The 27986-nt window shown below is 31.0% G+C and overlaps 3 protein-coding genes and 1 long non-coding RNA gene across 4 annotated transcripts; 2 read left to right on the top strand and 2 right to left on the bottom strand.

The window, feature by feature from the left end:
• Nucleotides 1-926: 926 nt before the first annotated feature.
• LOC110644557 (remorin) lies at nucleotides 927-4576 on the top strand. The gene is made up of 5 exons (XM_021797385.2): nucleotides 927-1252; nucleotides 2868-2918; nucleotides 3237-3324; nucleotides 3819-3900; nucleotides 4145-4576. The coding sequence occupies exons 1-5, from the start codon at nucleotides 1090-1092 to the stop codon at nucleotides 4337-4339; spliced, it is 579 nt and encodes a 192-aa protein (XP_021653077.2). The 5' UTR covers nucleotides 927-1089; the 3' UTR covers nucleotides 4340-4576.
• Nucleotides 4577-5434: 858 nt separating this feature from the next.
• LOC110644556 (transcription factor MYB17) lies at nucleotides 5435-7507 on the bottom strand. Its single transcript, XM_021797384.2, has 3 exons — nucleotides 7197-7507; nucleotides 6717-6846; nucleotides 5435-6321 (listed from the first exon to the last, which is right to left on the bottom strand). The coding sequence occupies exons 1-3, from the start codon at nucleotides 7327-7329 to the stop codon at nucleotides 5658-5660; spliced, it is 927 nt and encodes a 308-aa protein (XP_021653076.2). The 5' UTR covers nucleotides 7330-7507; the 3' UTR covers nucleotides 5435-5657.
• On the top strand, nucleotides 5670-6582 carry LOC110644558 (uncharacterized). The gene is made up of 2 exons (XR_002492849.2): nucleotides 5670-5819; nucleotides 5909-6582. It is a non-coding gene; the product is annotated as an uncharacterized LOC110644558 (long non-coding RNA).
• An 11598-nt stretch (nucleotides 7508-19105) lies between the features above and the next one.
• On the bottom strand, nucleotides 19106-25204 carry LOC110644548 (DEAD-box ATP-dependent RNA helicase 8). Its single transcript, XM_021797374.2, has 10 exons — nucleotides 24374-25204; nucleotides 23735-23795; nucleotides 23049-23283; nucleotides 22335-22573; nucleotides 21525-21776; nucleotides 21265-21445; nucleotides 20650-20738; nucleotides 20496-20569; nucleotides 20255-20393; nucleotides 19106-19458 (listed from the first exon to the last, which is right to left on the bottom strand). Exons 1-9 carry the CDS (start codon nucleotides 24637-24639, stop codon nucleotides 20315-20317), a joined length of 1476 nt encoding a protein of 491 aa, XP_021653066.2. The 5' UTR covers nucleotides 24640-25204; the 3' UTR covers nucleotides 19106-19458; nucleotides 20255-20314.
• Between the last annotated feature and the right edge of the window lie 2782 nt (nucleotides 25205-27986).

Below are 27986 nucleotides of genomic sequence, written 5' to 3'. Positions count from 1 at the left end.
AGTGACTTTTCCGTATTTTATCAAATAAAAATTCTTATTAAAACTTATAAATTTTTTAATGAAAAAACATATTTTAAAATTTTTATTTTAAATATATCAAATTAATATAAAATATATAATTTTGATATCACTTAAAAAAATAATATTTATACAGAAAACTAACCCGATGATATGATTACTAGGTAATTTTGGTTTAATTTTGAATTGAAATTATTGATTTAATCTGTTTTATAATTTAATTAATTTTAATTTAAAATAATTTTAATTTTATATAATTTTATTTCATTTTTAACTGGATTTGGCTTTTGATTTATGATATTATTAAATTATAATAAATTTATATAATAAAAAAAGGAAAAGCTTTACCATAATTTGCCAGCTGGGCAGCAATTTGCTTAACCGAATAATCCTCCTCCTGACAGCCAGATAATGTGGCCCCATAGCTCAGATGCTTATCAGCCCACGCATCACTTAATTCCAGCTCAGCAACTCTATAAATATTAAAATCATAATTTATGAGTAATATTCCATCCATCTCCTATTAAATTATTAATTTTCATTTTTTTATTGAAAAGATTTAATCAAATTAAAATTAAAATCAAAATATCTTGAAAAGACTTATAAATTAAAGAAAGCTGGTTTTGGCAAAGACCATGACAAAAGCGACTGTACCCACCGGTGCTTGACAGTTAGTCAAGGTGATCTTCTAGTGGACCCAATTATACAGTTACCCTTTTGTATTCTTCATTTCCACGTTGTCGTTTTAACAGTCCGACGGTTCTTCTTCGGTAGCTGCTTATACGTGGCACTGTTTACCCGTTTTACCTGTCGGCATTAACTCAATTACACCACGTATCGTACGCGCATTCCTTCTCTAAATCACCGCTCATATTCACCGCAAGATCAATCATTCTGTGACCCGTAATTAAAACCAACGTAGATCTATTGGGTCCTTTTAAAGCAACCATGCCTATGCGATGCACGTTAGCCAGCCTTTATTAATGATCCCTGCCCCTCACCAAATTTTGCAACGTTGCTACATTATATATTACCAGTTCTCTACTGAGCTGCGTCTGGAGAGGTAGAGACATGGCAGAACAGGAATCGAAGAAGCTAGAAACCGAATCGCCGGTGACACCAACTCCAGCAACGGCACCGGCGGAATTCAAGCAAGATGCGGCACAGGAGAAAGCTATTGTTCCATCACCTGAAGAGAAGCTTGATGAATCCAAAGCTCTCGCTGTAGTCGATAGTAAGCTCTCTCCCTCTCTCCTATCTATGCTTAATTATAGGAATTAGCTTTGATGTTTTATTGAGAACATTGGCTATAATCATGTGATCTTCATTTCCTCTGTTTTTTATTTTCGCAAATAAAAATTCAGGATGAAGATAATTTACCTTTTCTGACTTTCGATCATCCTCTGAACATGGTTTTTAGTAGATTTAGACTGGAAATGGCCTTTTTCCAATGGTTTTTTTTTATTCCTCTGATCTCTTGATTGTACATGGATGTGCTAGAATCTCATATCAACATGAAAATTAGAATGAATTTTTTGCGTCGCTTCACATTCCGTCAATTTATTTTCAAGTCTCTTCTAATCCAACTTTTTTCACAATATGATTGGTTTGGTTTTTTTTTTTTTTTTTTTGGAAGAGCTCTAAGCTCTCCCCCTCCCTGCCCACCCTTCTCTGTATCTGCCATTTTTATTGGATTAGCTACAAGCAAGGTAATTCTACCACTTTTTGTAAACTCCCAACATACTCTGATGGATTTGAACTTGAGATTAACGGATAAAAAATTTGAAATTTTTAAATGCATCCATATAGGAAAGGGGAAAGAAAAGGAAACATTCATTGGAGCTGAACATTTTACTATTCATTTTAAAGTTCTTTCTTTACACGATTACTTATTTAGATTGAATTAAATAAGCTTATTTATTTTATTTTATTGGTATTTTAAAAGGTGAATTTATCCTTTCTAATAACAATTTGGCTATGAAATTTCCTTATATTCACTTTTAAGACATTTATGAACTACAGGTTGTAGCCTTGCAGGAAATGCACTCTTTACGTCATATAATTTGGAAAAAAAAAAAAAAAGGAAGTTGTTTACCTTCTTCATCTCTGTTTCTTTTCTTTTTTTTTTTTTTTTAATTTTTGGTAAACTCATCTCTGTTTCTTTAAACTTGATTAAGGAGGCCAATAATATACGCCTTATTAAAGCAGAAAGCTTGATAAACACCTGAAAAGATATATATATATATATATATATATATCTCCAATAATTCCCATTATAATTTTCAAGGAATAAGGATGCTAGCTCGTATTTCTTTTTCTTCGGAAATATAAAATATCGTCCCTATTTAGAATAATGGCAACCAATATAAAGTATTTTATATTTTAGTGGAATTTGTCCCTACTTAGCATAACGGCATCCAAAGCAGGAGTAGTGGCCCCTATGTCGTTCATATCATGGTTCATTAAAGCTTGATAATGACATGCAACAATTTTTTTTTTTTGGGTTCTATAAAGACATTTATTGCTTTATTTTATTTATTTATTTTGTACGAAGGAATTTATTTCAATACAAAGGAAAAGAAACGAAGAAAATAAATAGCAATTGACGGAGTTCCTTTTACTTCCTTTTTTTTATGACAACAATTATCAAGTGAAAACAGCAAAAATTGACTTAACCATTTTGCACGTTTCCTACACACACACATGTATATTTTAAAAAAATCTGTATAAGTTTACTTTTTTTACACCTTTTAGATCAGGAGGTCTAAAGGCTGTCCTTTGTACATTGTTGATAAGGTACATGATGGATATAGACTTATAAGCTGTTTCAATTTTTTTTTGTTTTATAGAGACTCAGGAATCGGCTCCAAAGAAGATTTCTGGGGGATCACTTGACAGAGGTAAACATTGCGAATCCTTTTTATCTCTTATTTTTCCATATAAAATAAGATGGTGATTATGAAGAATGAAATCGAAAGAATCTTTATTTTTATTTAATTTATATTGTTGGCTGAGTCATTATATCCAGTTTTACTCTGTTGATATTTTGGTGGCATTTTAATTTTGTAAGTTAACTGAACACTTGTTTCATTAGGACGAACAGTAGAGTTTAATTGAGATCCAGTGTTGAGCATGATGAAGTTGTTAATTTTCCATGGCATGCCAAAATGTCATGTTCCCTAAGGAGTAACATATGATATCAACTTTGTATTTTCCAGACATTGCTCTTGCGGAGGTTGAAAAGGAAAAGAGAAATTCCTTTATCAAGGCATGGGAAGATAGTGAGAAAACTAAAGCAGAGAATAAGTAAGTAGTTCTCTGACCTATCATTTTTTCCCACCGTCCAGCAACTGATATGCGGCTAAATTAAGTGAAATTATCATCTTAATCATCTAAACGTAATATTGTGATTGGCAAAACTGATTGCCAATTAACACCACATATCAAGCTGCACTTTTTTCTTACATATATAGTAGTTTCTTACCTGTTATGTTCACTGGTTAACATGGTAGCATTCCTTCTACAAAAGCCAAGGCTATAACTAATTCATTCTTTTGTAATCAACAGTGAAATGAAAGATATCAGGATAAACTTGTCTAACATTAATGGAGAAATAGGGTTCCATTTGACTTGAAAAAATCCTGGTCTGTTAATAATTACATATTAATTGTAAGTTAGCTGTATGTTGACTAGTATGATAATCTGTTTGTATATATTATTTGTCGTTTGAATTTGCTTGTGTGTATATGAGGAGTTTGATTGTTGAAAACTTAGCAACTATGCTTAATACTGCTGAACAGGGCTCAGAAAAAGCTCTCTGCTGTTATTGCATGGGAGAACAGCAAGAAGGCAGCATTGGAAGCCAAGTTGAGAAAGATTGAGGTAACTAATCCCTTTAGATTGAGGTAACTGCTTAAGTTACCTCTGCTATTTGTATGCTTAGTTTATCGAGGAATCAACAATTAATCCTACGCGTACTATTTCCACCATTATATATGTGCTGTGCTACAATTAATGGAAAATTCAGACTCCATTTGGTAAATTGAAAGGGATGATGTTCCGCTGATTTTATAAGGTTGTTCTTTAACACTTTAGATTCAAAACTAATAAGTTAAAGAATTGGCAGGAAAATTTGGAGAAACAAAAGGCAGAATATGCTGAGAAAATGAAAAACAAAGTAGCTTTGGTTCACAAACAGGCTGAAGAAAAGAGGGCGATGGTTGAAGCCCAACGAGGAGAAGAACTCCTAAAGGCAGAGGAAATGGCTGCAAAATACCGCGCTACAGGCCAAACTCCAAAGAAACTCCTCGGTTGCTTCTAAGGTTGCAAGTTTTGAGCTTGGTCTGGAAGCAGTAAATGGAACTGGTGATCTTTCTCTACATAATTTTTATTTTTTGTTAACTCTTTGTTTTCATCTGTACACTTTTCTTGTTCGTTTCTTTCCTCGTAGTTTTACGTCTTTGCCACTGGAAAATGATCAAATTTCCATTACTGAGTGTGTCTGTGTATGTATATAAATACAATATTTTATCCGTGAGAAAGGAGTTTGAATTTATTTCATAATTGTGTTGCAATTGCAAAAATTTGCATGCAAATTTCATTTTCTTGAGTAATAAAGAAACTTCTTGATGCAATGCACAAATCCATATCATACTCGAAGATTCGTATTTCTCATTTTCATGGGTATTCCTAACTCTAATGAGATTATTTATTTTTTTATATAAATTTTATTTACATTTTCTAACTTATTTAGAATTCTAAAATACTATTTCTATTTAATTTAAGTTTTTAAATATTTTTTCTATTTAAATTAGTACTCTTTAATTATTTTTATTTAAATTAAAATTTAAAACTCTATAAATAGTCATTATATTTTTATTATGTATAAATTTTCATTTTTATTTTAATGAAATTTTCTTCTTTATAAAGTTAGTTTCCTTTATTTTCTCCTTAAATTTTAAATTAAATCTTGTATATTTTAAGATATTGGATTATATCTTATTTATTTTCAAGGATTTAATCGTGTGTCTATTCTTTTTTGGTGCAAAACGCTGCATCACTTTCTGTGAGGAAAGCTACTTTATATTGCGAAAAGTGATGACTGATCGGTTATTACTATAATATGAACCAATTCTGATCAGCTATGACTAAGCTGAAAGAGAAAGGACATTCTAATCTCCAATTAATCCAGGCTGTGATAGAGCTTGGTAGTAATTAGTATTTACACATTCTAATCATGTGTAACAGAACATACTTTATAAACAGCTGGTATGGTCAAATGCTGAGAAAGAACTTCATGGTCTACAGTCTGATAGACATTCAGACAAAATTCTAATGAACAAGTAGCATCATCCCATGTTGACAATTCTGAAGAGATTAGGTCCCAAAGAACATATATCTTCTATATATATATATATATATATAGAATTAGCAGGGCTCCAATAAATAAAACTAGGAAATGTTAACATCATTACACCCTGTAACTGTACTCAGCCGAAGAATCTTACTAATAATAACTGACCACTTAGCTTTATAAGCTCTTGTTTGCTTTTACATCAGCTTCATAGCTTTTAGTACTCAAAAGATCACTAGCTCAAAATTCAAGCAAACCAGGCTTCAAACTACAAATCAAGATCTTATTACTGCATTGCCGAATAAGAGGCAATGCTATCGACATTTTCTTCCAAGAAACTCATGTCATTGTTAATGGGGAAATCCAACAGAAGTTGCAGTGTTGAGTCTGAAGAATCTTCTAACGCAACAGAGCTTGACGAATCAGACCCAGCATTCACATCTTCAGCGTAAGATTTGAAGCTTTTGCACTCCGTATCTTCATTTTGATTGCTTGCCGTGGTAGAGTAACCTGCTAAGTTGGGGCTAATATCAGCAGTGACAGCTGAAAATGAACCACATTTGGTCGATGAAGATGCCTGAGAAGCTGAAGCAGGACTTTGGCAAGTAGTTTTGTCTCCCCGATTGAACTTTCTAAATGATTCTCCAACTTCAGAGTTCCACATCCGCAGAAAATAATCACTATCAGTTTTTCCTGGAGTTGGTGGATTGAAGAGTGAGGACTCCCTTGAAAGCCGAGCCTCAGCTTCAAGTCTAGCACTCTCCCACTGTGCCATATGGCGAGTAGCAGGGGATGCAGGAGTTTTTATGGCTGGTCCACAAGAGGGAAAGGGCTCATGAGTTTGCGGGTCAAGTCCCATGCAAAGAAGGCGTTTCTTCAGGTGGGTGTTCCACAAGTTCTTTACCTCATTATCTGTTCTGCCTGGTAGTTGAGAGGCAATGGCAGCCCACCTGAATAATATTGAAACATCAAAATTACAAAACACTCTTATATCACGTATAAACAGTTGAATCTCATTTAAATTATCAAAAGCAAGAACATTTGATTGTTAATTTATTGCACCCAGAGGTTTGACAAACGGCAGAAACATGAATTAAAACAGAGCACCAAAACCAATGCCGTTAAAAAATCACTGTAACTGATAAAATTTCACTTGTGTTCTTGGAGGAATATTCATTCATTGGATTAGAAAAGGGATTGTGCATTCCAAATCTTGAACAATTAATCTACCTTAATGTTTAATTAAAAAGCAATATTAGTAATCAATCAAGAGACTTTAATCCAACAAGATCATGAATTAATTATACTGTAGTTATATGCACCTCATCTTACAGAAAGCTCTTACCTGTTTCCAAGAATACCATGAAGCTGAATGACAAGTTTCTCTTCTTCAAGAGTAAAGGGACCCCGTTTTATATCTGGCCTAAGGTAGTTGGTCCATCTAAGCCGGCAACTCTTACCACAGCGAAGAAGACCTGTTAAAAAGAAGTAGCTAAATCTTTACACTTACAGATCTTTCTGTAACTGAAACACCATTTTGGTTCACATTACCCTAACCCACTAAACTAAATGTTAACCACCCTTTCACATTTATCCAGACAAGAAATATAAATGGCACATAATATTACCATCAAATTCCAATTTAATATAGTTGGATGAACCCTGAAGCTCACACACCACTATTTAGATCAGTGAACAAGACAACTTTGTCAAAGTAAGCAATGTTGATACATAGCTGTTAATATTGCTGCTTCTCTAAGCAACACACAAATGAATATGCGACTTTTGCTTCAAAAATCTAAAGCAGTGATTAACCAGTAAGTACCTGCGAGCTTAGGGAGAGAGCGCCAGCTTCCATGCCCATTCTTATTGATGTAACGGACAAGAATCTCATCCTCTTCAGGTGTCCATGGTCCTTTCTTCAATCCCTTCTTATCACAACATGGTGTCCTTCCCATCTCTTCCCTTTAATTAACGCTCAGAAACAGAGCAAAATCACCACCACCAGTTAAAATATATCACTGTGGTCACCAAATGATGGAAAAAGATCAAGAGAAGTAACTTTTTTTGAAGAGTGAAGAAGCTGTAGCTGTGAGTGACTAGAGCTGTGAAGTGAATCAACAGCCTGAAAGAGAGAGAGAGAGAGAGAGAGAGAGAGAGAGAGAGAGAAGACTTTAAATGCTAGTTTGATCTCATCTAGGGAAATCGAAAGTGGGAATTTATTGCGGGTGGAAGAAAAGGACGATGAACGAGTTTCAAGCTGGCAACGCAATAAATATAGGTTTATTATGCAAGTGAAGTGTATGTATTTATATATGCATGAAAACTACAGGCATTGAGGAGGGTTTAATCATCATTGAGCGAAGAAACCTGCACAAACAGTGAAGTTGGATTAATGGGGTTTCTTTTTTTTTTTGACGTTTTCCCTTTCACAGAACTGGCAAGAGAGAGAAGTGCATTCAAGATGAATGCGAGAACATTAATGGCGGATTCTTGTACGGACGCACATCATATATATGACACTCCTGTTTCTAGTGAAATAATCCATAAAATATAGGTACACGTTTCACCGTTGTTTGGTCAGTGAGAAAACTGAAATAAACAAAAAGAAAATCAAATGATCGATACTTACTTGGGTTTGGTTTATTGGTTTCAGTTTCTCGTTTCCATGTTGTGGGTACAAAAAATTTATGGGTAGAGTCCTGACAATACTTAGTTACACGTTAGTGCCTGTTGTAATCCACATGGTAATAAATACAATAAAATAGAACAAGATTTCAAGCAATAAATGCCTTCATTTTTTTCTTTTTCTTGAATTTTTTTAGAACGGATGAAATGAATGAATAGAAGTCTACTGCATGTACTAGAAAATCTCGACTGTTAAAAATAATAATAGCTGAATCCATAAGACTACATTGAACTTCGAAAAAAAAATTAATATATTAAACTTTTAAAATGTTTTAATTTTTTTAAATATCTAATAATATATTTTAATTTTTATAAAAATAAAATTAAAATACTTTTTAAATTTTACTTAAATCATCACATTAATGTGATTGAAATTTATGCTTTAATAAAAATTAATTAATTCTATTTTACAAAAATTAAAGTGTGTTATAGAATATTTTAAAAGTTTAAAATGTCAAAAAAAAATTGATAAAATTCAAAAAATAATATATTCAAGAGATTTGACAAGCTTTTAAGCTTTTTTGATATGTATGTGCATAAACATATATTAATGCTTGATTTGATATTTTTTTATTTAGATCTAATTTATCATAAATTTAAGATATAAGATGCATGGTAAAATATACTTACTAAATACATGGTGTAACGACACAACTAGGGATTACTACCAGTGCTATGGAATGAGTTAGCTATAAGTTGCCGGAATCTGTAATAAGCCTAAAACCTGATAACAATATTTCTTTATTCCATTAAAAGCATAAACTCATGGCAACTTAGTAATTATACTTTAACTTCCATTCATAACATTCATCATTTCTTTTTAAGATAACTCTAAAATTTTGAGCCTTTATATAAACATTTAAGTCCCATTAGTCATTTATAACTATCAAAGAGTGCTTAGAGTTGGAAAGAGCATAAGGTATTATAGCTTCCTTACATTACATAACGTACAACTTGCTACAGCCATATGCACAGTAAACTAAACTATTAAATTACATGTTCAATAATATAGTACTTATAACATACATAAATCAGTTGCTAAAACCTTGCACTAGTTATCATTTCTGCTGACACTTCTATTCCTGCTTAGGGGTTAAGGGAAGGGGATAAATTTTGAAAAGCTTAGTGAATATATTAACAGTTTGTCATGTTTCATTTTATTCAAATCATACATATGTAATGCATTAGGCCATGATTTTACACAATACAAACCATTCACATAAAATAGACTTGTCATTAGTGATTTCTCAAAACCAATTTACCTAGCTCATAAAAATGCTCCTTAGGGTTTCCTCTTATTACATAACATACCAATATGTTCGGCTCATAACGAAGCTCCTCGGGTCTTCCTTTATCCTAAACAGTGAGCTATGGACTCGTTAGGCCTCACTTGGTCTTACCACATCATATCATACATGATCATATTATATCCATATCATAGGGAAAATTAGTGGGTCATTCAACATCTATTAAGCATCAAAATTAATTATGTAGTAATACAATGTATTCGTATTCTAAATACATACAAACTAATAATATCATGAAATAATGCATGTGAATGATCATAAATCCAATTATAATTAAATAAATTGATTGTCATTCTTTAAGGTTAGTATTACTTACCTTTTGAAACCTATTAAACACCAAAAATTACTATAGCTTTTTCCTTAATTGTAACTTTGCAAGTTCCTCACGTATGATCCTATAAAAGATGGACCCTAATGAGTTATTTGGACTTCTAGTACTCTATATACACATCATATAGTTTATTCTATGTAATTTCTATACATAAATTTGGATTTTAGAGCCTTGAAAAGAAAATAGAAAATGGCCAAGTAGAAGCAACTTTGGCTACCGAAGTCTTAAACCTCAAGTGCCTTTGAGAGGCAGTAACTACTTCAACTATCAAAATAATGGTTTTCAGCAATTGAATGATGCACAAATCCACAAGTATACGGGTCGTCTCAAGTAATAGAATGATAAGTCAAGTATCGTTCCCACTAGGATTTGCCGTTTGAGTACGAAACTATAAATGAAGCGATTATTTGGGCCAATGACTGATGAATAAATGGTAAATGTAAATGAGCAAAGTAAATTGATTAATCTAATTGGAATGGATAAAGAGCAAACAAATAACTTCTAAATCTAGTTTGCAATTAAACTAAATTAATAACGGATAATTTAAATTAAAGTCTAATTATGTTAAAAGTGATTCCATAGTTGGGGGTTTATGCATAAATTAATTTGAATTTGTCTTGGGTATTCCAATTTTTAGGGAAAAGTAGAGTTTGAAGGTGATTGATTCTAAATTCCTTTGATAACCAAACCTACTTTCGTATGTTATTTGATTACTTTAAAACCCATTAAGTTTTGTAACCAATCATTTATTTCTCGTAAAATCCTAGTTTATTTCTAAATTTAAGTAATTTTAAGTTCCAATATTTGATTATCTATCAATGACTTTCACTTTTCAGTCATTCAATCAAAGATTAACGCAATACCCAATGGGTACCAACATTAGGTAAGTAAAACAAGCACACAAGGAAGGAATCAAAACTCATATTTATATAAAATATGGAAATACATAGTCCAAATCCATAAATTAATCTAAAACATATTTTCCAACTCTGAAATTCAAAAAGTTTACTCACTCATATTGGTATTTACAAGAAAGATTGATGGAAAAGTAAAGAAAAATATGATAAGAGGATTAAAAATAGAAAAACCCAATTAGAAGAACCCAAAACTCTGATTTCTGGAGCTCCCAAAGATGGTTGCAGCAGCTCCTTCCTCAAAAAAATGGCGTCCTCCACCTCTCTCTAATTATAATTTTTTTCTTTTCTTTGTTTCTTACCGTTTCCTCTTGTGGCAAAAGCTAAAAAATAATGCTTTTATATGGTCCCAAAGGTTGCCCTAAAAATAGATAAGAGCCAAGGAGTGGATAGAAAATGAGGTGTAAAATTATCAAAGTCAGCAGCATTGTTCACGTTCTGGGCAGTCTGCTTAGGGTACTGCTTAACCCTAAGCAGCTTCTTCAGCTAATTTCGGCCTCTGATTGCACTGTCTGCTTAAGGTTAAGCACACCCTCAGCAAATCTTGGCAGGCTTGGAATAAAATGGGTTTTTCTGCTCGTGCTTGACTTCCAGCTTGACCTGTGCTGCATCTTAAGCACTGGTGCTTACCCTAAGCAGGATCTCAAGCAATTACCGGCAGGTTTTGGGAGGAAAGCATGAATGTGTAGGATTTAAGTCGTGCTTGACTTGCGGCTTGACCAAGCTTAAGGTTAAGCAATATGACATACCCTAAGCAACATCATAAGCAAAGTCTCAAGCAAATTTTGGCTAACTTGATCTTTCAAGGCTTGATTTCTTTAACTTTCCTCCATGCTCAAGGAGCTTCAAATTTCTTCAAATCACTTTCTAATGCACTCATTGACCCTCAATTTGCCACAAAAACCTATTAAAAATAATAAAATTACAAAAATCAAATATAAAGTAACTAAAGTTAACAAATAAGCTAAAATAAAGCTAAAAACATAAAATATACTAAAATATAAGGGTAAAATAGATGCAAAACTACCCTAAAATGCCTATATAAAATGAGTACAACATCGAACCTGGGAATTTACAGAATTCTCAATTCGTTTCTACAAAAATTCCATATGCCAAAATTGTTAGAACCTAATTCAAATATATTTGATTTAGTCTTTATTTTTAAAATTGTTGCATTTCAAATTTTAAATAGTGATCTAATATTAACTAATGGTTGAGATTTATATGAGATTTTTATTTTATTTTGTTAAATCTAAGTGCTATATAAACAGCATATCAATTAAGATTGTTAAGTGAGTTGTACTAAGAGTTTCTTTCTCTTCAATAAAAATGTTTTTATTCTTCTGCATTAATTTTTGTTCTAATAGTGGTATCAGAGCCTCAGTTATCCTATGGGCAAACTTTTAAGTCCTTTGATTCACCAATGGCTTCAACCAATTTCTACTTGTCTTCATCTCCTATATTTTTAGGAGAAAATTATCAAATATGGGCTATCAAAATGAAGTCCTATTTACAAGCTTTTGATTTATGGGATTTAGTAGAAAGTAATACTAATCCTACCCCACTACTAGAAAATCCAACTCTTGCTCAAATAAAAATTCACAATGAAGAGAGAGCTAAGAAATACAAAGCAAAAACTTGTATAGAATCTTTAGTTTCTGAAACCATTTTCATAAAGATTATGGCTTGTAAAAATGCAAAAGAAGCTTGGGATTTGCTCAAGGAGGAGTGTGACGGCAATGATCAAACAAGGTTCTTACAAATTTTAAATCTCAAAAGAGAATCTCCTTTTTGAAGTTTGGAGAGAAGTGCTCCAAGAAAATCAAAAGCAAATTTGGTGAGAAGTGCATCAACAAATGATGAGAAGTGCACCAAAATTATCAGTTGGAGAGAAGTGCTCTAACACACAAATTTGTCAACTGGAGAGAAGTGCTCTAACACCCAAATTGCCAGATGGAGAGAAGTGCTCCAATAAAATAAATAAATAAATAAATTGCTTTGAGTCTATGTTTAAATTAAGAGGGAGAATGTTAGAACCTAATTCAAACATATTTAATTTAGTCTTCATTTTTAAAATTATTGCATTTCAAATTTTAAATAGTGATATAATCTTAACTAATGGTTGAGATTTAGATGGGATTTTTATTTTATTTTGTTAGATCTAAGTGCTATATAAACAACATATCAATTAAGATTGTTAAGTGAGTTGTACTGAGAGTTTCTTTCTCTTCAATAAAAATGTTATTTATTCTTCTGCATTAATTTTTGTTATAACAAAAACATCATCAACTCATCTCTAAATCTCCAAAACTCAACTCAAAACATATATTCATGCCATAAAGTAAACAACTAACTCTTTAAAACTTAGAATTATAACATGCATTCAAAAATCTTTAAATCCGCAAGGATTTTCCTCAACTTCCTAAAGAACCAAAATTGAAATTTGACATATTTAAATTATGTAACACATTCTCAAATCAACATAAAAGATTACATAATAGGACTTCACATGCACTTAAACCTCCCTTTCTACTCATATATTGATTTCCACTGGATCACATGAACACCCATAAATCCAAGAGGGAACCAATTCATCCTTGCATGCAGTCCTTAAGTAAAAAGAAATAGGCATGAAGAAAAAGAAATTTGATCTATCTAGATCAAGATAAGAATTTAACTCTTGAAGCTAGACTCTTTCTAATCTCTAAGAATGAAGATAGGAAAACGCTATGATTTGAGCTTTAAATTCCCACCACTTCACAACTCTTGAATCACCAACAAAAAAAAAAAAAAACCTCATGATCAAAACTTGACTCTACAAGTAAGAGAGGAGAGAAAAACACAAAAGTTTGTGGTCAAATTTACCTAGACAAAGAAAAATGGTGAGTCCTTGCTCTTTATTTTTTTTTGTGCTAGCCTTTATATATACTAAGTTTTGAAAGAGACTTTTCGGTAGCTCGATGTAGAACCTTCTACAGTTGAAAGTCTTGCTTGCACTACTCTTTTAAAACTCAAAACTTGAAGCCCCCCACTTTCAAAACCCTCTCTCTCACAACACTTACAACACCCACCATCCTTGAACCCTAAGTTCATCTGTCACACCTTACCTCTCTTTAAGGCATAACATGTTCCCGTAGTATACCTAATGAATTACTGAATTTCGTCTACCGATAACCCATTAAATACATTACAAATGATTTTAAACAAATTCAATTCACCTTAAGATGTAAAGTGATGTTAAATCATTATTAAAAAAAAAACCATTAATTGGAGTTTAGGTCATGAGTTAAATTTTTAATAAATTCATCATTTCTACAAATTTTACAAAAATTTAAGCAGAGTGCCAGCTGTAATTTGAGAAAACAATTCTTCAAAAACCTGTTAAAAACACTTCTAATAAAGTTTTCAACCACAACTCCAATTAATCTCAACAATCCAACTCATTTCAATCAACACAATGCAACATATTTTCAATAAATCTCATCATCATTAATTTGAACTTAATTTACATATAAAAGTCTCAATCTACAAAATAGAAAAATAAAAAATAATATCATTACAAACTTTACTGTACAACTACTCAACTAGTTCAATAGATACATATGAACAAAATTTACATCAAAAGAAATTACAAGGGTATAAAATATTATACCCGTAATAAGTCCTCAAAAGGTGCTTCTTTGCCACTATAGCAGCTCACTCTGCTGTTTTATTCTTTCCTCTATCTGTGATAGTAATAAAAAGCCATCGCTGAGTAATTTACTCAGTGGTGCACAATAAAAATTTTAAAGTTGCTGAAAATAAAAGTATTCATCGATAAACATAAATTTAAAACCTTTCACAATCACATTGCACAAAATTAATGTCAATATTTATAATTCTATTTTATCAAAATAATTTATAAATCATAGTATTGCCAATCACAAATACAACTTAGGTCATGACACAAAATTTTCAAACAGTGCCATGTTGTACACCACGACAAAAAAATCTCAACACCACTAATCGAAATCAATGAGGGAGGTGGCTAGCTAGCTATAAGAGTACTCATCCAATCTCAACCTCAGATTGGGAAGTCAAAGAGGGAGGAACATAGTCAATCTCAATCCCATAAATGGAGGAGGAACACAATGATATTGTCATGCCAAGTGTTAATCCAAAACCAAATTCAAAATCATATTGTTCAAACATTTCATGCAAAGCACTAAGCATTTTTCATTCTAAATCTTCATTTGTAAAATAGGTAACACAACATTTCTCAAAGCCATAATAAGCACAATTTGTTCACCATACATATTCAAATAAAATTTTCAAGTAGCAAATAAGAAGTCAAAAATTATTGTGCACAAACCTCTTATATTTGCCTTGACTTAGTTCACACTTCTCTCTTCCTTAGAGGGCTCCTTTTCAACTAAAACACATAATTTAAAGTGTTTCAATACTCATTCCAAATTATTTATAATAATAAGTTCAACAATTGAATTTTGCAACTTAAATTTACTTATAAAGTCCCATGAATTGAATTCTTTGTATTTTTTGCTATTGTAGTTACTATTTATTACTAGTTATGGAAAATGTTGACTTTTGCATAAATAATAGGTATGCTAGTTCTAATTACACCCACAAACCACATTTTGGGTCATAATTTTGTTGGCATTGATTACCAATTGAAATTCAAAATCTCCTAAGAGAAATTGTAAATTTTCAATTTTTGTCTTTAAGGTTTACTATTCCATTAGACTAATCTACAGTAAAAATTTAGCCAACTTTCCTTCATCAAAGTTATTTCTTCATGTGTCTAGTTTAATTTTCTTTTTGAATCACTTCATTTGGAGTTTTTTAGCTCAAGTTATGACACTTTTACCATAACTGGCCGGATTGGTCAAATTCCAGAATTCTAGGCAACTTTTTTGTTCTGCCAGTTTTGATAACCTAATTTTGGTTAGTAATTTGAATGTGTTATGATCAGAATTTGAGTTTGTGTTCTTCATGAAAGTTGTTCTATTATGTCTAAGATTTCCAATGGTTTAAAAATCAGGCCATTTAGACTTCTCTACAGAAAGTTATAACCATTTGAACATGTTCTGTTCATTTAGTCAATTCTGCCTAGTAACAGGGTATCAAATTCGGATTCAAGCAGATTTTAGGTCCACTTGGGATCAGTTTTAGGGCAAGGTTCTACATGAAAATTGTTGCATTATGACCATATTTTCATCTCCAATTTGCCTCACACCAATTGGTGTAACAAAATTTAACTTATAGCCTCTCAAATGGACAAAGGTCAAACTGTCCAGAAATTCAACCTTACCACATTCACACTCACTTCTATTCTGTTCATCAAATTACATTCATAAACACTCTAATTGACCAAAATTAAGCATCAAACATCAATTTGATCAACAATTCTAAGAATCTCCAATTTTTACCAAGAAGCCTCATTTTTCAATTCCCTAATTCATACAAATTCACCACTCAAACTATGTTCACATCATCATTTAAGCAAGATTGTATGTTTAATTTGGATAAAACCTATCAAAACCCTAACCTACATCTAGCTAGCTGAATTTCCTTTTCGAAGATTCATACATAATTTCTTTAATTTTCCATGCAATTCTTACTTGCTCAACACCATTTCTATAAGTATAAACCAATTTAAGTTAGTGAGAGACTTACCTCTCGTAGTGCTCTTCCAAACTCTCCAATCTTTAAATTTTTCTAACTCTTCTTGCTATCAATCTTCTAATCATTGTGAAATATTAAGTTTTTGTTCAAGTAAGGATAGAATTTAGGGATAGAAGCTAGGGTTTTTGAAGCTTGGATTAAGCATCAATGGAAGAAATGAAATGGAGAGAGAAATAAGAGGTGGCTGGCTGTCTTTAGGGAAGAAGAAAGCATAATTTATCTTTTTAATTTTAGCTTTATTTATGTCATAATTATCCAAAATTTTCATAATTTAAAAACCTAAATAATTAGGTCATGCATGATGTCATAATCACTTTTTTTTTTATTTTTTTTCTTTTGTTTTCTTTTCTTCCATTCACCTCTTCAATTTAATTCTATTTTTTATAATTTTAATTTCTTACATTTTAATGGATATTTAGGCCAAGAGAAACATCTAAGGGTGAATTGACCAAATTGCCCCTTATCGATCTGATCAATTTTTCTAATAGCACTAGGTTACTCCCTAAACTTTGATTCAATTATTTGAACTGGTTCTCTATTCTTTTTTGTGGTTTTCACATTACCATTAACTTCACAATTATCCCTAGGCCTGGGGTGTCATAGGGTCCCACACAAAATCAGGGTAGCGACTGAGCTCGCAGCCACTTTCCGGTACGATCACTCATCGCTATGGCCTCGGCTCATTTAACCTATTATGCTTTGTTTTCTTAATTTTCATTTTATCTTCATATAATTGTTATTAATTTTTATTTAGGGCTTTTCTAAATGGCACATACTTAATTTTAGATATCCTGACTGTCCGGACAGATACTAGTCACCGTGATTGTAGGATGTACAGAACTAATGAATATAGGGGCGTTACATCATCAGAATTTTTCATTCATAGTAGAAATTTTGACATCAGAAATTGGTGGATGTTACACATGGATTTTGGATTTCACATGTTTATGTCTCAGATTCATAGTGAATTGGGTTTAAGCAAGAATTTCTTTTGATTTATGCATTTTTATAGCTTTAAGTGGTAAATGTTAAAAATTTAAAGCTTTAATTGTCTGTTATATGAATAATTACTTATTTGGTACGAAAGTTGTAGGGTTAAAATTAATTTTTAAGGAAAAAAAATATTATTTTAAATATTATTAAAAAAATAATTTTAAAAAAATAATTTTATTATTTTAATATTCTTACAATGAAAATTTATTAAATTTAATTTTAAATTTTTTAATACTATCTAATTAATATATTTAAAAAATATATTTTTTTCAATAATAATTCAAAAAGTAGTGCAAAACATACCTTAACATAGAAGTGGAGCTAAATTTGCAGGGGCGGAGTGTGTAAAAGTTCTAAAAAAGAGAAGAGGAGGGGGAATATGATTTTTTTTTGAATTGCGAGAAGGATTATGATGGGTCAAGGATTTGGTCTCGGTGTAGGATGCGAGCCCTTCCTTCTTCTCATTTATGATGTCGGCGACAAGTGAACCATTTGGGGAAGTTACATGCAGGGTTACAGCCCCACATGTCCCTTTGCATTCAATTACTCCCTTTTTAAAATAAGAACATGAAATTGAAATTTCATCGCTCCTCGCCTCAAACTCACGCGTACGAGTGAGTCTACGTAGGCCCTGAACAGAGTCCAATAAACCTTCACATTAAAGCCCAAATAAACTCGCATTAATCACTGGCAGGTACGAATGATAATGGATTAAATTTTTATAAATATTTAATTTAATTAAATTTTAATAAAATAAATTTAAATAATATATAATTAAGTTTAGAATAAATTTAAATTTAAAATTTAATATTTGTGAAAAATTTGAATCGAGTTTAAATTTTATATGTTGAATATTTGTTATTCGAATCGATTTATATAAATATTTAATTAAATATAAAAAAAATATATTTTTAATAATATTTATAAATTTTTATATATTTTATTTTATATAAAATAAAACTAAAATATTTTATAAAATTATTAAAATTTTAAAATATAAATTATTAATAAAAATAATTTTTTATATAGATTATAAATTAAATATATAAAATTAAAAGAGTTCGGTTATTTTTCGAATAATAACAATCGAATTTAGGACGAGTTTGAATAATTGAGAATAAATTTTAATCAAATTTAAGACGAATTTAGATTTTAAAAATATTAATCATATTTAAATTTGAATAGAATAATTTTTACGATTACTAATCGTTATCATCTCTACTTGCAAGTCATGACCTCAATTCGTCAAACTTGCACCAAGGATTTAAAATATATTTTTTTTCAGCGAGTGAAACAACCGGTTTGAACCCGTCGGATTCACCGATTACCACCCAGTTTTCTCCGATTCACAACTGATTTAATTAATAAAATGAAGATTCGTGAGTAAATCCAATCAAACTAAATTATGATTCCTGAAATTATAATTCCTGATTAGATCAATCTCACCGACTAATCCAATTCAGTATTCACGACTATCGGTAATGGTCAATTTAATTTGAAAAATTTTCAAATCTGAACATAATCATTTCGGCTTAATTAATATGTAGTGCAAAATTCTACTAAATCCTGACCTTTAATTCTCAAATGATATATTAACTAAATTTAAATGTTACATATTTAAAATCATTAACTGAACGACTTTAAAATCAATCATATGTTTAGTTAACCCAACCGATTGTCCTTGCCAAGCTCCTTTTTCCGACGACAGTTGAAATAAAAGCACATTTACTAATCAATTTCCCATCACCATATCTTCACATGAACATTGTGAGACGAATTATATCACCGGACATTAGAAAATAATCCAACGCGAATTAAGTACTTTATAAGTCGAATGACTTTATTAATGGATTAGAAAGAAGAAGGGGGATGCCACTTTTTTCAACAAAGTACAGCCTTGGATTCAACAGTGATAACACCACCACGCTCATAGTACCAAACCAGTCTACTACAGAAATCCAGCACAACACAGAACAGGACCCAGCATATCTATCTGGGATTTATAAACCATTAAAACTCTTAACCTACAATCCTGTCCAAGCTATCAAAATCCAGAAACCAACATAAGCATTCTAAGGTTAAATGCTACAGGAATCGAAGTCTTCCACCGACAATACATAATTCTTGGAAGTCGCCATCAGATGCAGAGCTAGATACCATCTTAAGTTTACCCTATGAAACAAGTAACGAACATGCCATCAAAAATCAAACCATATCTAACACAACACCAATACGAAATTGTCTTGCAATTAAGATTGCCACGTTGTATCCTGATCTAGTATGAAATACCCTAATAATGAAACAATCCTATTCACTAGTTATTCAGATATCCATAACTATATCCACACACTTGACAGCAAAAATATGCTGTAAAATACCATACTAAATTAATTGTATGAAAATTAGAGGAAAAAAAAAAAGGTCCCAAAAACTAATCTAAATGAAAAAAAAGGTCCCAAAAACTAATATAAATTCCCTAGAGAACTGAATTCTATTTGACCAGTTCTTTGAGCCATTTTGAAAGAAATGATTTCAAAATAAAAAGTGAGATTGTTCGGCAAAAATTCAATTCATTTAATGATCTCTTATTAAAACCCCAAAATACCCCTACTTAAATTTATTCATTTTATATTTCAATTATTCCAAATAATAAAATTCAAATGAACTCTCTCATTTTAAAATTTATTTCACACATTTTAAAACAAAATCATTTGAATTGAATTCTTTTAATAGAATTGAGTTGAATTCTAACCTAAGAATCATTCCAATTGAGGTGATTTTGATTGATCTTCTCCATATGAAAATCATCACTATTAAACAACCAAAAGATTACATGCAATGGGACTAGTGAAATGCCTCTAACAATACCCACATGAAAGGATAACAGTAATTGCGTATTAAAACAGCTGACACCACCAAGCAGTGAAATGACAATCTACAATGTATTCACTCCACTGCAATTACTCACCATTGCTAGCCTTGTTGCTACTCACTATTGTTGAATAAAGGGCAAGATATCTGGTGCAGGTTACCGGCAATATATTGCCTGATCAATATGTGGAGGAATTTGCTTAATTTCAGTCCCAAGCTCTTGCTCAATTCTATACCTGAAAATTATTTAGCATTACAGGAGAAAAATCAGAAACCCATATTATTAGCAACAAAAGTTACATAAAAGGCAGAAAGAATGGACAGGTGAAAAAACATACAAGTTAAAGCGGTCCTCATATGTGATCAAATTCACAGCCAAACCAAGGTGTCCAAACCTTCCCGATCGACCAACCTGCAAGTGAACAAACATCCATAACTATACAAAATATGTTCTCATCAAGCAATGATCAGAAGATAGTATATCCAACTTACCCTGTGAAGATACGTTTCAGAATTCTTGGGGAAATCAAAATTAATAACTACGTTAACTGCTTGGATGTCTATACCCCTGGTAAACAAATCTGCAGCAAACAGTGGCACCATTAGGATATCATATGTCATGCATCTTCTACTACCATTTTGCAGAAAAATAAAATTATTACACTTCACCAGACTTCTAAGATTACATTGTATCTCTCAAAGATCATCCATCATGAAAACAGAACCATTCAAGTGACAATACAAATGTGGAAGCATCCTCAAAATTGTCATGAAACAAGAAAAAGAACCAACTGATTTTAACCATTTTGTACCTCCAGACTTCACCCCCTCTCTTTCACTCACTTATTTTCCTCCTCAACTTGCAACACAGCTATAATAACCCACAGCTCCTCAATTTGCCTATTATTTCTATCCCTCTCTTTCTGATAAAAACTCAAGGTTAGGTTTCATAAGATAGGTTGCACAATATTAGAGAGAATTGTGATTGTTACCTATAAATAAGTTGTAACGGATGGGGTGCCGGACATAGACTAATGCAAGTAAATCAGAAGAAGAATAAAAAGGTTATACCATGAATGCCCAAAAAAAAAAAAATCAGTAACATACCAGTACAAACAAGATTCCTGCATGCACCATTGCGGAAGTCATGAAACACTCTGTTGCGATGGTCTTGCAACATCTTTGCATGGATATAGAAACAAGAATATCCAAGCTCTGTGATCTTCTTGGCCAAAAGTTCTACCCGATTCACAGAGTTGCAGAATATGATTGATTGGTTTATTTGAAGCTGCATGGATCACAAATTGTATCATATCCACAAAGGAAAACGAAAGCATACATTGGTAGTATAGTTGACATCATCAAACCTTAGAGAAAAGAGTGTTTAGACAGTGAACTTTCTGTCTTTCTTCAACGAAGGCATAATACTGTGTAATACCCTTGAGAGTAAGCTCATCCATAAGATTGATAATATAAGACTTTTGTAAATATCTATCCTTGAAATCCTTAACAGTAACAGGAAATGTGGCAGAAAACATCAAAATCTGACGATTTGGAGGAAGAAAGCGAATCAGCTGCTCTACAGAAGGTTGAAATTCTGGAGACAAAAGTTTATCAGCCTGAAAAACAAACATGTGCAAGATCAGCTGGTTGCAACTTAGAAAAATAAAGCAAGGAGACTAGTTACAATAATAAGAAAACTAATCAATATAGATAAGCTAAAATCTGCAAGAACTAATAATAACCAAGAAAAATATAAACACAGAGAATGAGACAAGCAACATCCAACATATTGAAAATATTTTTCAGGAAAGTTGCATTGCTCCTTCAAGTGGAAGGATAAAAATGTTACAACCTCAAGAGAGGAACAGCTAGATAAGAAAACTAATCAATATAGATAAGCTAAAAATCTGCAAGAACTAATAACCAAGAAAAATATAGACACAAAGAATGAGACAAGCAAAATCCAACATATTGAAAATATTCTTCAGGAAAGTTGCATTGCTCCTTCAAATGGAAGAATAAAAATGTTAGAACAGATAGACCAAAAAATTATGTGAAAAAAGAAATAGGAAAAAAAAAAGTGATGGAAGCAAAAGATTACTTAACTAACCATCGTACACACTGCTCTCTAAGAAATTATATAAATAGAAAACTGTTGTCAGGTTGGTACCCACCTCGTCCATAACAAGCATTGAACAATCTTTCAAAATACAAACACCCTTCTTTGCAAGATCTAGTATCCTCCCAGGAGTCCCAACAAGCAAATGTACCGGTTGGTATAATCGCATGATGTCATCTTTTAGACTAGTACCACCTGTGGTGACCATCACTTGAATTTTCAAATGCTTACCAAGCTCCTTACAAACTTGTGATGTCTGAAGAGCCAACTCTCTCGTTGGAACAAGTATAACAACTGCATGCAAATGAACAGACCAAATCAGTAAATATACATGCACAGACACACATCCAAAAAATAAGATGCAATAAATTACGCTAATACCATCATGTAAAATCAAGCATAAAAAAATTGTAGTTGATGCACTCTTTGCATAAAGAAAGAGACCTGCATAAAATTAGCAGCCAAACTCGCTCACCAAAAAGACTAGCAGTACGCATAGTCTCATTTCATCCCTGACAGACTTCTTCAGTAATTATTCCATTCTCGAGTAGCACATTCATCTACTAAAACTAAAGCAAGACAAACAACTCAAACCATCCCAAGAAATCACTAAATATATACCCAATCAAGATAGGAATTCTTGTAATTTGCTTGGTTACAAAAAGCTATTCTAGTCTGGTTGCACAATTAAAGCACCATAGTAGCAATGGAAGTAGTGTGTTCAAAGACATAAAATATGTAAAAGTATACAAAAGGTGAATGATCAAACCTTGAATAACATTGTTATCTTGATCAATTTTTTCTAAAGCAGGAATGCAAAAAGCTGCTGTTTTCCCAGTTCCATTTTTAGCTCTAGCAAGAATATCACTGCCAGTAAGAGCAATTGGTATGCTTTCTTCCTGGATAGGGGATGGTCTTTCAAACCCCTTCTCATAGATTCCCATAAGCAGTTCACGTTTCAGAAAATAGTCCTCAAATTCATTTCCTTTTGTGGCTGTCACATCCTGAACAATGGACATAAAAAGGTATATCACAACTCATAAGAATTTAAAAAAAAAAAAAAAAAAAAAATAAGAAGAAGAAGAAGTCTCCATGCACAACTGAAGTTCACCAACCCATTTAACTGATGGTACTTTATTAGTTCCATTCATCAGATTACAGCTTTAAACTATTTCCAAGTCAAACCACACAATCTTCATAGAGTATGAATGCTCATGCGTGTGAGCTATGTTCAGACCCGAGCTCCCAATTAACCTTAAACCCAGGCACTGATAATGGAAACAACTATCTATTCTCAAAAGGACATCTTCAGTATATTATTCATATCGACAGAAAAAGCAAAGGAGAAATGAAGTGCAAAAAAAAAAAAGTTATAGAAGATAAAGATCATAGTAACAATGTACAGCCTAGTTGAATCAGGCATAATACCATTGCCAGTAATACGAGAAACCGTACCTCTGTTTTGTAGCGTGTATCAGGTGGTGGTATCTTTAGCCTCGCCTTCCAATCTTGTGAACTACAGAAAAGAAAACAGAAGATTGAAGCGATAATAATGACTAAGCCGCCAGAAATGGCATAAGGATGCTTTGAACACATGTTGAAAAATTCTAATATTATGTCAAAAAGGTTAAGTTGAGTATGGAAGATTGGCTGATATATACAAAAATAGAACACCTTGGAAAACTTTTAAACAAAACCCCAAATCTAAGATCCCTACAGCCACAAACGTACATCAAATAATCAAGCGCTACAATACACTCTCAGCCAGTCTCACGTAGAATCAGAGACTTCTGGCACCACATTCTTTTCTGCCAAGTTTCAGCATGCAAGTCACCTAAAATTTTTTTCCCCTCATATTTCCCAAATGTGATATGCTCTCATAAAATTCAACTACTCAAAACAACTTTTCCGTTTCCACCAAAAATTACACCAACCTCTCAAATACAATATCACCTAACATCAATCAACACAAAAGAATACACAAAGAGACCTCTTAATCCGCTCTGAAAAAATCTTCTTGATTACCAGCAAAACGCAACACATAGAAGGACACTCACGAAACACAAATAAATATGAGTTTATGGGAAAGCGGACCTGGAGTCAACGGCCTCGGACTGAACGGTCTTCTCAACCTCGTCGACGCTGGAATCTGCAGGAGGTAACTGGCTCCTCCTCAACCACTGCTGCTGCTGCTGCTGTTGTTGCTGTTGATGTTGAAACTGCTGGTGATTCTGCATCAAATTCCTCTGCACATACTGCTGCTGCGGAACCCTCGACTGAAAACTGGGGTTCGCGTTCATACCGGCGCCTCTACCAGCACTGATCCCTGGCGGATACCGCCCTCTATTATAATTGTTCATCACTAACAACCTTAGCTATAACTACCTAGCCGATTCAAACCCAAAATTTGTGCAAAAACTACCAAAAGAAAAAACAAGAAAAATAACTACAACCGTCAATAGTTACAAAAACAATGGGACTACAAAGCTAAAGCGTTTGGTAAAGAATGAAAACGTAAAGTCTAACGAAGGAAAATTTATACAAACAGGAGGACGAAAATGAAATCTAGGGTTTCTCGACAGGTAGAACCGTAGACACAAAGAAAGAAAGCAGGAGTACTGAGGAAGATAAGAGCCAAGGATACGGTTTTTCTGTTTTGGGAGAGAACAGTGGGTGAGATCGTAAATTAGGAGCAAAATCAAGGTGAAAAATCAAGCGGATCTGAAGTAAAAGCGAGAAATGGAGCGATTTTGAGTGGTGAGGCAAGCAAAATGTAAGAATTTGGCGGTGTATTTTGAAGCTACAAGAAGAAGAGAAGAGAGGTTGCGCATTGATTCATGGCGTTTGGGTTGGAATGTGCGAGTAGTGACTGGGTGGGTTTGGGTTTGGTTGGGGAAACGCCAAAAGTAACGAAGAAACTGTCCTAGGGCATCAATTGATTGTTTGTTATTTGCATTTGCAGCCCGTTTCTTTTTTAAATATTGGGTAAATCGCCGACCATTTTCGCAATATTTATTTTCCACCCAAAATATTTTTCTATTATTATTTTATTCAATTTAAAATATACCTTATCCTATAAATAAATATATATTCTTAAATAATAGAAGTAATTTTTATTTTTTAAAAATAAAATTAAAATAATAATAGAAAACACACTTATTTAAAAATTTTTGATATACTAAATGTACCACTTATTTATTCATAATTTGAGTTTGAAAACCTTTTATAAATTTATAATGATCAGCTAAATGAAGAAAAAAGTTTGGGGTAAGTATTAAAATTTAATTTAAAAGTTAAATTTGATGTTTTTAGTTATAAAAATTTAAAATAATAAAATAAAATGTTAAAGTATTTTTTCAATAAAATCTACAAATGATTTTTTCAAAAGTACCTTTTTAGCTTCATAATCCGAATTATATATTTATTAATTTCACTAGCTAATTAATGTATATTCTATTTATTTTTATTATAAATTTAAAATATAATTATTTAAAAAAAATAAAATAAAAAAATATATAATTTTTTAACACATAAATAATGTTAATATTATAAAAATTAAATCACGATCTCTTATGTATTAAAAATATGAAATGATTAATTTTTTTTTTTAAACTCTTTTGCTAAAGTAAAGTTTGTTTACTTATAAAGGAGTTTCATGACCTTATAGCAACGGATAAATCATGTAATATAAGATTTTTTTTTAATAATTTTAATTATAATGTTAATTTATAATTAGTAATTAAAAAGACTTGAATTTCTGATTTATTTACTCCCAATATGTTTTGATGTATAGGAAGATAAATTAAATTATTCATGAAAAGTTAAAATTAGAAATATTTAATGGTGAATACTAAAATAATTAATTAAAAAGACTGCTGTTGTGAATGAATAAAATATAAAACAGAAACTGATAATTTACATATTATATATAAAAAAATAAAAAAGACAAAAAAAAATGTGATTAACCTAACTTATTTAGTGAATAAAAATATATTACTTAAAAAAATGTTAATTAAATTTTTTTTTTTTTACATTTTGTTCATCTCTTTTTTTTTTATGAAATTTTAAGGATTAGACTTATTTTCTTTTTGAAAAAATAGATTGAATTTTATTACTAATGGGGATGTCAATTATTTTCAATGTCCATATTTTTTTTTTTTTCAAGATTTCAACGTCAACTTGACCTACTTAACACCTGTCCAATTCTCTATGCCCCCAATAAAAATAAATTAATTAAAATAAAAAATTAATTTATTTTGATCATTTTACTTTAAAAATAGAGATTTAATATCTACGACTTCTCGATTCAAACGAGTACTCTGATATTTTTTTATTAAAATTATAATATTAAAAAATTTATATTTTAACTTAATAACTTATATTATATAATAATAAACTAAAATAAAAAAATTTTACGAAAAACCAGTCCGAACACACTGGCATGAAAATTTTTGCCCTGACCCCAATCTTTGGCGGGTGAGAATATGAGCAATTTTCGTCCTATTACTGTCCTTATCGTAGCTAATAGGCTGTGTAGACCAATTCAAATAAATTCAAACTGAGTTAAGTGATTTTATATATTTAAATATTAATTATGTGTATTTTTGATATAGTAACAATAAAATTTAAATTAATTATACATTAAAATAAGTGAATAATTTTATTTTTTATTTATTTTATTAAATAATATATCTCAAGTTGATATTTTATTTTTAAATTAATATATGATGTATACAAAAAAAATTAATAAGAACTAAATTATAAAAATTTAAAAAGTATTAAAATAAATAAAAAATTTTTAAACTGAATTTAATGTGAAATTAAATATATGTAATTTTATAATTTAATTTATTAATTTTAATTTAAATATTATTAAAATTAATTTTTTTAATTTAATTTAATAAAATATATTAAACTCGTTCAAACCGATCCACCCACGTAAATCACTACCGGCTACTAGGAAATAATTTGAATTAAATAAAATGAGTAGTTCCCTTGGCCCGCCACCGTCCATAGTCAAAAGTGTCAGGGAAAGTGAGTGGCTTGGCCGCCTAGTGCCAACTTAACTCCCGCTCTGTACTAGAGTCAAATATATTATCAAATTTTAACGAGTACATTTCGGGATTTTTGTTATGAATTGAAGCCAAAAAGCAGCCAGAAATGTTCTTACTTTTATAAATAGTTTTAATGTTAAATAATAAAAAGTAATAATTCTCACAAATAAAAATTAAAGGGAAAAAAGTGAAAAAAAAAATATATATAACATTATATATTTTTAAATGAATATATTATTTTATAATGATATTTAGCATATATATATATGTAAAAATAAAATAATAAATATTTTATTTTTATTATTTTATTTTTTATAAATAAATTATAAAATAATTATATTTATTAATAAATAGATATATTTATTAATAATTAAATATTTTTATTATATATAAATAATTACAACCGTTAAAAGAAAGTCATAAATAATATATTTTTTAATAAATAGACATTTTTATTCCATATAAATACATCTACTAAAAAATATATAGAAAAATATCTTGACTTTTTATTTTTTTAAAGTACATTCCGATACATTAAATACATTTTTTCTATTTCTTCTTCTTTTACTCTTTTTGTTTCTCTAAATTCAGTTTATAAAAAATTTTAAGAAAAATTTTCAAAAATTACTATTTAAAAATTTCTAACTTTGTTA

Source organism: Hevea brasiliensis, chromosome 9 (assembly GCF_030052815.1).
Source record: "Hevea brasiliensis isolate MT/VB/25A 57/8 chromosome 9, ASM3005281v1, whole genome shotgun sequence".
Taxonomy (NCBI): domain Eukaryota; kingdom Viridiplantae; phylum Streptophyta; class Magnoliopsida; order Malpighiales; family Euphorbiaceae; genus Hevea; species Hevea brasiliensis.
This window is presented reverse-complemented; position numbering and strand designations above follow the sequence as displayed.

What these genes read in the sequence shown, in the direction of transcription:
- LOC110644556 (XM_021797384.2), bottom strand. Translation starts at nt 7,329, where the DNA reads ATGGGAAGGACACCATGTTGTGATAAGAAGGGATTGAAGAAAGGACCA. An exon ending in CTCTCTCCCTAAGCTCGCAG is followed by an intron (nt 6,847 to 7,196) that starts GTACTTACTGGT and finishes TCTTTTTAACAG; the next exon opens with GTCTTCTTCGCTGTGGTAAG. An exon ending in CATGGTATTCTTGGAAACAG is followed by an intron (nt 6,322 to 6,716) that starts GTAAGAGCTTTC and finishes AATATTATTCAG; the next exon opens with GTGGGCTGCCATTGCCTCTC.
- LOC110644548 (XM_021797374.2), bottom strand. Translation starts at nt 24,639, where the DNA reads ATGAACAATTATAATAGAGGGCGGTATCCGCCAGGGATCAGTGCTGGT. An exon ending in ATACACGCTACAAAACAGAG is followed by an intron (nt 23,284 to 23,734) that starts GTACGGTTTCTC and finishes TCCATTGTTCAG; the next exon opens with GATGTGACAGCCACAAAAGG. An exon ending in CAATGCTTGTTATGGACGAG is followed by an intron (nt 21,777 to 22,334) that starts GTGGGTACCAAC and finishes TTTGTTTTTCAG; the next exon opens with GCTGATAAACTTTTGTCTCC.
- LOC110644557 (XM_021797385.2), top strand. Translation starts at nt 1,090, where the DNA reads ATGGCAGAACAGGAATCGAAGAAGCTAGAAACCGAATCGCCGGTGACA. An exon ending in AGCTCTCGCTGTAGTCGATA is followed by an intron (nt 1,253 to 2,867) that starts GTAAGCTCTCTC and finishes TTTGTTTTATAG; the next exon opens with AGACTCAGGAATCGGCTCCA. An exon ending in TGGGGGATCACTTGACAGAG is followed by an intron (nt 2,919 to 3,236) that starts GTAAACATTGCG and finishes TGTATTTTCCAG; the next exon opens with ACATTGCTCTTGCGGAGGTT.